General features: G+C 46.5%; 1 protein-coding gene across 1 annotated transcript in view; it reads right to left on the bottom strand.

The window, feature by feature from the left end:
* Nucleotides 1–350: 350 nt before the first annotated feature.
* Nucleotides 351–12,725, bottom strand: part of LOC110520779 (serine/threonine-protein kinase Nek11-like) — an 81,641-nt gene continuing 69,266 nt past the window's right edge. Inside the window, exons 15-16 of the mRNA XM_090230671.1 lie at nucleotides 12,056–12,152; nucleotides 351–3,657 (exon numbers count right to left, since the gene is read on the bottom strand). Of these exons, the coding sequence (XP_090086797.1) occupies nucleotides 3,396–3,657; nucleotides 12,056–12,152 (359 nt within the window). The 3' untranslated portion in view covers nucleotides 351–3,395. The remainder of the gene's footprint in view (nucleotides 3,658–12,055; nucleotides 12,153–12,725) is intronic.

Here is a 12,725-nt window from a genome sequence, read left to right as displayed (position 1 = left end):
TGATCTACTAGGTCACCAACCCTGGTCTATCATGAAGTAAATGTCTGTCATCTCTGTTGATCTACTAGGTCACCAACCCTGGTCTATCATGAAGTAAATGTCTGTCATCTCTGTTGATCTACTAGGTCACCAACCCTGGTCTATCATGAAGTAAATGTCTCTCATCTCTGTTGATCTACTAGGTCATCAACCCTGGTCTATCATGAAGTAAATGTCTGTAATCTCTGTTGATCTACTAGGTCACCAACCCTGGTCTATCATGAAGTAAATGTCTGTCATCTCTGTTGATCTACTAGGTCACCAACCCTGGTCTATCATGAAGTAAATGTCTCTCATCTCTGTTGATCTACTAGGTCACCAACCCTGGTCTATCATGAAGTAAATGTCTGTCATCTCTGTTGATCTACTAGGTCACCAACCCTGGTCTATCATGAAGTAAATGTCTCTCATCTCTGTTGATCTACTAGGTCATCAACCCTGGTCTATCATGAAGTAAATGTCTGTCATCTCTGTTGATCTACTAGGTCACCAACCCTGGTCCATCATGAAGTAAATGTCTCTCATCTATGTTGATCTACTAGGTCATCAACCCTGGTCTATCATGAAGTAAATGTCTCATCTCTGTTGATCTACTAGGTCACCAACCCTGGTCTATCATGAAGTAAATGTCTCTCATCTCTGTTGATCTACTAGGTCACCAACCCTGGTCTATCATGAAGTAAATGTCTGTCATCTCTGTTGATCTACTAGGTCATCAACCCTGGTCTATCATGAAGTAAATGTCTGTCATCTATGTTGATCTACTAGGTCACCAACCCTGGTCTATCATGAAGTAAATGTCTCTCATCTCTGTTGATCTACTAGGTCACCAACCCTGGTCTATCATGAAGTAAATGTCTCTCATCTCTGTTGATCTACTAGGTCACCAACCCTGGTCTATCATGAAGTAAATGTCTCATCTCTGTTGATCTACTAGGTCACCAACCCTGGTCTATCATGAAGTAAATGTCTGTCATCTCTGTTGATCTACTAGGTCACCAACCCTGGTCTATCATGAAGTAAATGTCTCATCTCTGTTGATCTACTAGGTCACCAACCCTGGTCTATCATGAAGTAAATGTCTCTCATCTCTGTTGATCTACTAGGTCATCAACCCTGGTCTATCATGAAGTAAATGTCTGTCATCTCTGTTGATCTACTAGGTCACCAACCCTGGTCTATCATGAAGTAAATGTCTCTCATCTATGTTGATCTACTAGGTCACCAACCCTGGTCTATCATGAAGTAAATGTCTCTCATCTCTGTTGATCTACTAGGTCACCAACCCTGGTCTATCATGAAGTAAATGTCTGTCATCTCTGTTGATCTACTAGGTCACCAACCCTGGTCTATCATGAAGTAAATGTCTGTCATCTCTGTTGATCTACTAGGTCACCAACCCTGGTCTATCATGAAGTAAATGTCTGTCATCTCTGTTGATCTACTAGGTCACCAACCCTGGTCTATCATGAAGTAAATGTCTCTCATCTCTGTTGATCTACTAGGTCACCAACCCTGGTCTATCATGAAGTAAATGTCTCTCATCTCTGTTGATCTACTAGGTCACCAACCCTGGTCTATCATGAAGTAAATGTCTGTCATCTCTGTTGATCTACTAGGTCACCAACCCTGGTCTATCATGAAGTAAATGTCTCATCTCTGTTGATCTACTAGGTCACCAACCCTGGTCTATCATGAAGTAAATGTCTCTCATCTCTGTTGATCTACTAGGTCACCAACCCTGGTCTATCATGAAGTAAATGTCTCTCATCTCTGTTGATCTACTAGGTCACCAACCCTGGTCTATCATGAAGTAAATGTCTGTCATCTCTGTTGATCTACTAGGTCACCAACCCTGGTCTATCATGAAGTAAATGTCTCTCATCTCTGTTGATCTACTAGGTCACCAACCCTGGTCTATCATGAAGTAAATGTCTGTCATCTCTGTTGATCTACTAGGTCACCAACCCTGGTCTATCATGAAGTAAATGTCTCATCTCTGTTGATCTACTAGGTCACCAACCCTGGTCTATCATGAAGTAAATGTCTCTCATCTCTGTTAATCTACTAGGTCACCAACCCTGGTCTATCATGAAGTAAATGTCTCATCTCTGTTGATCTACTAGGTCACCAACCCTGGTCTATCATGAAGTAAATGTCTCTCATCTCTGTTGATCTACTAGGTCACCAACCCTGGTCTATCATGAAGTAAATGTCTGTCATCTCTGTTGATCTACTAGGTCACCAACCCTGGTCTATCATGAAGTAAATGTCTCTCATCTCTGTTGATCTACTAGGTCACCAACCCTGGTCTATCATGAAGTAAATGTCTGTCATCTCTGTTGATCTACTAGGTCATCAACCCTGGTCTATCATGAAGTAAATGTCTCTCATCTCTGTTGATCTACTAGGTCACCAACCCTGGTCTATCATGAAGTAAATGTCTCTCATCTCTGTTGATCTACTAGGTCACCAACCCTGGTCTATCATGAAGTAAATGTCTCATCTCTGTTGATCTACTAGGTCACCAACCCTGGTCTATCATGAAGTAAATGTCTGTCATCTCTGTTGATCTACTAGGTCACCAACCCTGGTCTATCATGAAGTAAATGTCTCTCATCTCTGTTGATCTACTAGGTCACCAACCCTGGTCTATCATGAAGTAAATGTCTGTCATCTCTGTTGATCTACTAGGTCACCAACCCTGGTCTATCATGAAGTAAATGTCTCATCTCTGTTGATCTACTAGGTCACCAACCCTGGTCTATCATGAAGTAAATGTCTCTCATCTCTGTTGATCTACTAGGTCACCAACCCTGGTCTATCATGAAGTAAATGTCTGTCATCTCTGTTGATCTACTAGGTCACCAACCCTGGTCTATCATGAAGTAAATGTCTCTCATCTATGTTGATCTACTAGGTCACCAACCCTGGTCTATCATGAAGTAAATGTCTGTCATCTCTGTTGATCTACTAGGTCACCAACCCTGGTCTATCATGAAGTAAATGTCTCATCTCTGTTGATCTACTAGGTCACCAACCCTGGTCTATCATGAAGTAAATGTCTCATCTCTGTTGATCTACTAGGTCACCAACCCTGGTCTATCATGAAGTAAATGTCTCTCATCTCTGTTGATCTACTAGGTCATCAACCCTGGTCTATCATGAAGTAAATGTCTGTCATCTCTGTTGATCTACTAGGTCACCAACCCTGGTCTATCATGAAGTAAATGTCTCTCATCTCTGTTGATCTACTAGGTCACCAACCCTGGTCCTGGAGAGCAACAAGATGTGCTCTTTCTGAAATGCTTGGATAGGCAACATGATCGCAGGTTAGTCAGTGTCAGACATGTTTTTCACCGGGCTCCCTCTCCGGCTCCCTCTCCGGCTCCCTCTCCGGCTCCCTCTCCGGCTCCCTCTCTGGCTCCCTCTCTGGCTCCCTGGAGCTGCTCTTCGTAGTACAGCAGTTGGTCCACTTCAAAGCCATCACTGGGCCTCTCCACCAGGCTGCTGAGGGCCTGTCTGATGCTCCCCTCATCCTCCTGCCTCTCCCTGGCTCCCTTCAGGTAGGTATACACCCTCTGGAAGACGGTTAGACCCAGCCGACGGGACACTGACCTGGGACAGACACAGGGAGAGAGACCAGGTGTCAACTCTGTCCACTAATCACACTCATCAGCCTGACATTGGCTGACATTTTGACAGTTTAAATGTTGTCCCGGCTCCCATAACATGCTCTCTGTGTAGAGTGATTTGATGTGATTACAGGAAGCAGGATATTACATTGAACTTGTACTTCAGTGAAATATCATGCTAAACATTTGCATGGTGTGCACCGTGGGCAACCTCAAGCTAATCTTGAACAGAACCAGGACGATTGTTGCTAAAGCAGGTGAACAGACGTATCCAGACAGAATAACAGCACTTGGCATTTACATTTGAGTCATTTAGCAGACGCTCTTATCCAGAACGGCTTAAAGTAGTGAGTGCATTCATTTTTTGTACGGTTCCCCCGTGGAATTTACCCAAAACCCTGGCATTGCAAGCTCCATGCTCTATCAACAGAGCCACACAAGACCACAAATAGACCACTCTTGTACCCGTTAGCAACAAGAGTAGTTCATTTGTCCCTGTATGCTTTCACATAATGCATAATGGATGCTGTGAGAGATAGAGTATTACTATACCTGTCTGTCCAATAGAATGGAAAAAAACATAGTTATTTCATCACATGGAGACATACAGTGTCACTAGCCAGTGCTAAGCTGTCTAAGTGTCTGTGTGTGCTGTCATCAGTGGGTGTTCCGTTGCCATGGAGCTGGCAGCAGGAAAAGAGCAGGTCCATTGGGGCGGGCCTCGTGAATTTGACGAGGATGTGGGCCCAAGAAACTCCTGGTATCATATACCAAAGTCCACATCTTCCACTAGGAGACAACACAACTCCAACAGTCCAACACATCAGACACTAAATGAACCGTTTCTAATGCCCAGAGCACATAGTACTGGGTTGTCATGGGACAACTGCCAAGTGTCTATTGAGATCTGTTGAGATTCACTGCATTGTTTTCTGGAGACGTCACAGTCAGAGAAAACAGACATTTAGAAAATACATCTGATCCTTCCTGTCTTCCCTGGACGCCTTTTACCAGATACTATTTCTGGAGTACTTTGGTTTGTCCAGTTATCTGATAATGGTCCTATCAGGTCTATAAATCTGGTGAAACCTCTATCCCAGATAAATGAACCATTAGGATCTCAGATTTGACTTTATGGATGTTCTGGGGTTGTCTGGGAAAGAGGAAAGCCAAGAAGCGTAATTCATTTTCACCTAAAAGTACCATCACATTTGGGGCTATATGGTATTTTCGTCTATGGTGATCTTGGAGATGACCCTGGGGCCTCAGACAAAGCTTCAGATCAACAAAAATGTGTTTGGTTGGCCATAGTTTCAGAACTATTTCAGAAGGGAACCCTACATCTTACAATTATACACAATTTATACACTAGAAAATACAAAATAAACAGCTTTAAAAAGTTCAAGAGAATACAAAAATACAAAACACACTGAAGGAAAATAATCACATTCCTCGACAGAGAGGTCCTCAATCAGCAGAGAGGTTCTCAATCAGCAGAGAGTTCCTCAATCAGCAAAGAGGTTCTCAATCAGCAGAGAGGTCCTCAATCAGCAGAGAGGTCCTCAATCAGCAGAGAGGTCCTCAATCAGCAGAGAGGTCCTCAATCAGCAGAGAGGTCCTCAATCAGCAGAGAGGTTCTCAATCAGCAGAGAGTTCCTCAATCAGCAAAGAGGTTCTCAATCAGCAGAGAGGTCCTCAATCAGCACAGAGGTCCTCAATCAGCAGAGAGGTCCTCAATAAACAGAGAGGTCCTCAATAAACAGAGAGGTTCTCAATCAGCAGAGAGGTCCTCAATCAGCAGACAGGTCCTCAATCAGCAGAGAGGTCCTCAATCAGCAGAGAGGTTCTCAATCATCAGAGAGTTTCTCAATCAGCAGAGAGGTTCTCAATCAGCAGAGAGGTCCTCAATCAGCAGAGAGGTCCTCAATCAGCAGAGAGGTCCTCAATCAGCAGAGAGGTTCTCAGTCAGCAGAGAGGTTCTCAATCAGCAGAGAGGTTCTCAATCAGCAGAGATGTTCTCAATCAGCAGAGAGGTTCTCAATCAGCAGAGAGGTTCTCAATCAGCAGAGAGATCCTCAATCAGCAGAGAGGTTCTCAGTCAGCAGAGAGGTTCTCAATCAGCAGAGAGGTTCTCAATCAGTAGAGAGGTTCTCAATCAGCAGAGAGGTTCTCAATCAGCAGAGAGGTCCTCAATCAGCAGAGAAGTCCTCAATCAGCAGAGAGGTTCTCAGTCAGCAGAGAGGTTCTCAATCAGCAGAGAGGTTCTCAATCAGCAGAGAGGTTCTCAATCAGCAGAGAGGTTCTCAATCAGCAGAGAGGTTCTCAATCAACAGAGAGGTTCTCAATCAGCAGAGAGGTTCTCAATCAGCAGAGAGATCCTCAATCAGCAGAGAGGTTCTCAATCAGCAGAGAGGTTCTCAATCAGCAGAGAGGTTCTCAATCAGCAGAGAGGTTCTCAATCAGCAGAGAGATCCTCAATCAGCAGTGAGGTTCTCAATCAGCAGAGAAGTCCTCAATCAGCAGATAGGTTCTCAATCAGCAGAGAGGTTCTCAATCAACAGAGAGGTCCTCAATCAGCAGAGAGGTTCTCAATCAGCAGAGAGGTTCTCAATCAGCAGAGAGGTTCTCAATCAGCAGAGAGATCCTCAATCAGCAGAGAGGTTCTCAATCAGCAGAGAAGTCCTCAATCAGCAGAGAGGTTCTCAATCAGCAGAGAGGTTCTCAATCAGCAGAGAGGTTCTCAATCAGCAGAGAGGTTCTCAATCAGCAGAGAGATCCTCAATCAGCAGAGAGGTTCTCAATCAGCAGAGAAGTCCTCAATCAGCAGAGAGGTTCTCAATCAGCAGAGAGGTTCTCAATCAACAGAGAGGTTCTCAATCAGCAGAGAGTCTGTAGCAACAGATGAAATTCCAGAGCTATCCATCCTTCTTAATATTATAAGTGTCCTCAGAAGGCTGAAGTTAAGTTTAGCAATAAATGTGTAATTTAGCTTTGTCTTTTTCTTAGAGAGAATATGCAGGCCTAGCAAATGCTGTCTCATTATTATAATTCCATTCTAAGTCATCTCTGGCTTGAGGCTTCCTATGGAACAGATAGAAGATAGAAACAGCTAGGATTGTGAGAGGATTGATAGTCCTCTCTGAGGTATTGTTGCAGAGGCACAAGGGAGCCTAGTGAGTGTTAGAGTCTCTCCCTCTCTCTCTCCCCTCTCTCTCTTAACAGAAGTGTCTTGTATAGACTGAACTGGGCCTCTCTTTATATGATTTTTTTGGGGCAGGCATTCTGAGACACGGCAGTGAGCAGGTGGACAAATTCCAAATCTTCCTCCAGTCAAGATGAAGTGAGTGTCACCCTCTGGACGGTGACTGTCTCCACGAGGCAGAACTTTCACTCTAGAGGTGGCAGCTACCACTGTGTCAGCAGGGTCTCCACTGTGTCAGCGGGGTCTCCACTGTGTCAACGGGGTCTGCACTGTGTCAGCAGGGTCTACACTGTGTCAGCAGGGTCTCCACTGTGTCAACAGGGTCTCCACTGTGTCAGCAGGGTCTGCACTGTGTCAGCAGGGTCTGCACTGTGTCAGCAGGGTCTCCACTGTGTCAACAGGGTCTCCACTGTGTCAACAGGGTCTCCACTGTGTCAACAGGGTCTGCACTGTGTCAGCAGGGTCTCCACTGTGTCAACAGGGTCTCCACTGTGTCAGCAGGGTCTGCACTGTGTCAGCAGGGTCTCCACTGTGTCAGCAGTGTCTCCACTGTGTCAACAGGGTCTCCACTGTGTCAGCAGGGTCTCCAGTGTGTCAACAGGGTCTCCACTGTGTCAGCAGGGTCTCCACTGTGTCAACAGGGTCTCCACTGTGTCTTCTCCCTCTCTCTCCTCCTCTCTCCTCCTCTCTCCACCATCTCCTTCTCCCTCTCTCTCCTCCTCTTTCCACCATCTCCTTCTCTCTCTCTCTCCCACTCTCTCCACCATCTCCTTCTCCCTCTCTCTCTCCTCCTCTCTCCACCATCTCCTTCTCCCTCTTTCTCTCCTCCTCTATCCACCATCTCCTTCTCCCTCTCTCTCTCCTCCTCTTTCCACCATCTCCTTCTCCCTCTCTCCTCTGCGCTCCTCCTCTTTCCACCATCTCCTTCTCCCTCTCTCTCCTCCTCTCTCCTCCTCTCTCCACCATCTCCTTCTCCCTCTCTCTCCTCCTCTTTCCACCATCTCCTTCTCTCTCTCTCTCTCTCTCCTACTCTCTCCACCATCTCCTTCTCCCTCTCTCTCTCCTCCTCTCTCCACCATCTCCTTCTCCCTCTCTCTCTCCTCCTCTTTCCACCATCTCCTTCTCCCTCTCTCCTCCGCGCTCCTCCTCTTTCCACCATCTCCTTCTCCCTCTCTCTCTCCTACTCTCTCCACCATCTCCTTCTCCCTCTCTCTCTCCTCCTCTCTCCACCATCTCCTTCTCCCTCTCTCTCTCCTCCTCTTTCCACCATCTCCTTCTCCCTCTCTCCTCCGCGCTCCTCCTCTTTCCACCATCTCCTTCTCCCTCTCTCTCTCCTCCTCTCTCCACCATCTCCTTCTCCCTCTCTCCTCCGCGCTCCTCCTCTTTCCACCATCTCCTTCTCCCTCTCTCCTCCGCACTCCTCCTCTTTCCACCATCTCCTTCTCCCTCTCTCCCTCATCTCCCTCTCTCTCCTCCTCGCTCCTCCAACTCCTTCTCCCTCTCTCCACCATCTGTCTCCTCCTCTCTCCTCCTCTCTCCACCATCTCCCTCTCTCTCCCCTCCTCACTCCACCATTTCCTTCTCCCTCTCTCTCCTCCTCACTCCTCCTCTCTCCACCATCTCATTCTCCCTCTCACTCTCCTCCTCTCTCCACCATCTCCTTCTCCCTCTCTCTCCTCCTCGCTCCAACATCTCCTTCTCCCTCTCTCTCCTCCTCGCTCCTCCTCTCTCCACCATCTCCTTCTCCCTCTCTCTCTCCTCCTCTCTTTTCCATTTCCTTCTCCCTCTCTCTCCTCCTCTCTCCACCATCTCCTTCTCCCTCTCTCTCTCCTCCTCTCTCCTCCATCTCCTTATCCCTCTTTCTCTCCTCCTCGCTCCTCCATCTCATTCTCCCTCTCTCTCCTCTCTCCACCATCGCCTTCTCCCTCTCTCTCCTCGCTCCTCCATCTCCTTCTCCCCCTCTCTTTCCTCCTCTCTCCTCCATCTCCTTCTCCCCCTCTCTCTCCTCCTCTCTCCTCCATCTCCTTTTCCCTCTCTCCTCTGCACTCCTCCTCTATCCACCATCTCCTTCTCCCTCTCTCTTCTCCTCGCTCCTCCTCTCTCCACCATCTCCTTATCACTCTCTCTCTCCTCCTCTCTCCACCATCTCCTTCTCCCTCTCTCTCTCCTCCACCATCTCCTTCTCCCTCTCTCTCTCCTCCTCGCTCCTCCATCTCCTTCTCCCTCTCTCTCCTCCTCGCTCCTCCATCTCCTTCTCCCTCTCTCTCCTCCTCTCTCCACAATCTCCTTCTCCCTCTCTCTCTCCTCCTCTCTCCACCATCTCCTTCTCCCTCTCTCTCTCCTCCTCACTCCTCCATCTCCTTCTCCCCCTCTCACTCCTCCTCTCTCCTCCATCTCCTTCTCCCTCTCTCTCCTCCTCACTACTCCATCTCCTCCTCTTCAGTTGACCTTTACAGTCCCTACATTGAGACACAACTTTGGCTCCTACATTTGTAAACAAGCGGGGACCTATTTCCTCTCTACGGAGTTGTTTTTTTCTATACACAAATGTAAATATGCAACATTTTGACTATGACTATGATGAATAACAAAAATCGGAGCCCAAATATTGAATAGTACAAAAATATTGTATCAATCAAAATGATTGTAAATAGCCCCTTGAGGAGCTGGGGAGGGCTATGGATGAGCATGTTCTCAGTACATGTTTAATACATGTGCTATATATCTGAAAGTGAAGAGCCCTCAAAAATGGGACTAATGGTGTGTGTGCATGTGCATGTGTTTATGAGAGTTGTCAGTCAATGATGCATACTCAATCAAACACACTCTCTTTCTCTTCCGTTCTTTTGTTCTCGTTCTCTGTATCTCTTTCTTTCTCTCGCTCCCTCTCGTTCTCTTCCTCTTGTTCTCTCTCTCTCGTTCTCCCCTCTCGTTCTCTCGTTCTCTCTCTAACACACACAGTAAGTGGCGCTAATCAGCATCCCTCCTCCTCCTCCCCCACCAAAACAACCCAACAGAAACTCTTGCATCAGCATCAAAGCTTACCTCTCTATTCAGCAATCAAGAAATGGCCCCCTTCTGCAGCACTTAACAACAGACAGAGGAAGTCTAAGACGGTGAGCCTGATGGATTCCCTTCACCGTAATAAAGGCCTCTTACTGAACATCTATCACAACATAATGCTGTCATAACAGGCCATGGCAGCTCATGACAACCCAGCTATCTGTTGTTGTAAATTGCAAAACGTTTTATTTGCTTACTGTGCTAGTACATTGACTTGATAGGTATAAACATTTCCCATAACACCAGAATAGGATTGTTCCAATGATGAACAGAACATTAGATTGAGGGGGGTTTGCTTTGAGCAGGTTCCCAAAGGTTCTCATGTACACAGAGTCAGACACAGTGGGCTTAAGCCTGCGTTTAGATGAGAGGTACAATCAAACATCCTGGAGCCAAGAGAGCCGTGGTGACAGATTCTGTTGCTGTAAATTGCTACCTGTTCTCCTGTCCTCCCTCCTTCCCCTCCCTTCATCCTCGCTCCCTCCACCCCCCTCTTATTCCTGGGCCTTTATGAAGCGGCAGCTCTGAGGGATCTGACAGGGTCTAATTCTCTCTCCCACAGGAATTGGGCCTCTGTTATTAATACACCAGTCTCATCATGGGAGCATGGAGCTGAGAACTCACACTGTGTGTGTGTGTGTTTAACAGAATACTACTGTCGCTGTGTGAAAAGGAAAGTGTGTTCTGCTTGACGAGTGGGGCTGTGTTTTCCAGGTAACAGCCTCTTGCAGCTTCACTTAGCCCAAACTCCAAACCCATCACTTCACTTAGCCCAAACTCCAAACCCATCACTTCACTTAGCCCAAACTCCAAACCCATCACTTCACTTAGCCCAAACTCCAAACCCATCACTTCACTTAGCCCAAACTCCAAACTCCATCACTTCACTTAGCCCAAACTCCAAACCCATCACTTCAGTTAGCCCAAACTCCAAACCCATCACTTCACTTAGCCCAAACTCCAAACTCCATCACTTCACTTAGCCCAAACTCCAAACCCATCACTTCACTTAGCCCAAACTCCAAACCCATCACTTCAGTTAGCCCAAACTCCAAACCCATCACTTCACTTAGCCCAAACTCCAAACCCATCACTTCACTTAGCCCAAACTCCAAACCCATCACTTCAGTTAGCCCAAACTCCAAACCCATCACTTCACTTAGCCCAAACTCCAAACCCATCACTTCACTTAGCCCAAACTCCAAACCCATCACTTCACTTAGCCCAAACTCCAAACCCATCACTTCACTTAGCCCAAACTCCAAACCCATCACTTCACTTAGCCCAAACTCCAAACCCATCACTTCAGTTAGCCCAAACTCCAAACCCATCACTTCAATTAGCCCAAACTCCAAACCCATCACTTCAATTAGCCCAAACTCCAAACCCATCACTTCACTTAGCCCAAACTCCAAACCCACCACTTCACTTAGCCCAAACTCCAAACCCATCACTTCACTTAGCCCAAACTCCAAACCCATCACTTCACTTAGCCCAAACTCCAAACCCCATCACTTCACTTAGCCCAAACTCCAAACTCCATCACTTCACTTAGCCCAAACCCCAAACCCATCACTTCACTTACAGTTATGTATTTATTCAGTCTGTCTGTCTGTCTGTCTGTCTGTCTGTCTGTCTGTCTGTCTGTCTGTCTGTCTGTCCAGAGAGCTGTCTGTACAGGAGAGTAGTGTTGTGGAATAGAGCTGAGGTTTGGGCCCCTGGGCCAGCAGCACCGTCAGGCCCTGCCACTCCCCTTCTCACCCTATCACACATCCACCTCACTGGGCAGACAGCAGAGGGATGGGCCCCTCTCCCACAGCTACACCAGGCTGATGTGATATCCATATTGATGTGCAGCAAAGATCGATGGATAGAACAACAAGAGGGTGGATGGATAGAGAGGCCACAGGCAGACAGGGAAACAGACTCTGCCTGGAGGTGAGATACATCCTACATTCATTTAAAACTTCAATGCTGAGTGTATTGAACATTTTAAAGTTTGCTGTTGCCAGTATGTGCAGGGATGGAAATGAAGTTAGCCCGCTCTTTAGCTGAAGTGAATATAAAAATCAAATCAAATGTGAAGTCAGGTGAAAGGAGAGGTTCTCATACTCACTCAGTCATGCGCTGAATCCTTGTCTCAGCCATGGTGCTGTTGATGACTGGAGGCCCCATGGGGACCCACTGGCCCTCTTCTGGCACTGCTTCAGCCACTGTAGAGGAAATTATGATTATTGGGGACACGCATGGGCAATTCATTCATGAAAAATACAGCTAAATGTAAGGCTTAAACTGATATTTTCGTATTTACATGATTTCATAATTTTGTGAGCAATCTTCTGATCTGTTTTAATATGCTCAAATTGAGTATAAAATCAAAGCAAATTCTCCTTGGTCTGTGACAATCACTTCCTACGTGACAAAATATAGAAACAAAACAATAATGATCTCTGTTAGTTCAAGAGTATCCATCACAACCTCGCATCCCCCCCACACACACCACATCTGTTCTCAACGACTGTGGGATTGTGATGGTATCTCTGCCCTTGTCTATCTAATCACAGTAAATCATGCTGTGTGTCATCTTGTCTCCACTTAGATGAAATACTGCCAGAGTGCAGGGAGAGTTGTTGGTACCATTGCCATTTAGCTTGGGTTGTTTTGAGTTATTAAAAAGTAGATTTATGTAAAGAGAGCAGGGGAAGTGCATCCAAATCTTTTATTTGGTGTAATCAATTACACATCCACCCACCCACAGAGAGAGAGAGAGAGAGAGAGAGAGAGAG

This window comes from Oncorhynchus mykiss, chromosome 3 (genome assembly GCF_057628025.1).
Source record: "Oncorhynchus mykiss isolate SJ-2025 chromosome 3, ASM5762802v1, whole genome shotgun sequence".
In the NCBI taxonomy this organism is placed as follows: domain Eukaryota; kingdom Metazoa; phylum Chordata; class Actinopteri; order Salmoniformes; family Salmonidae; genus Oncorhynchus; species Oncorhynchus mykiss.
This window is presented reverse-complemented; position numbering and strand designations above follow the sequence as displayed.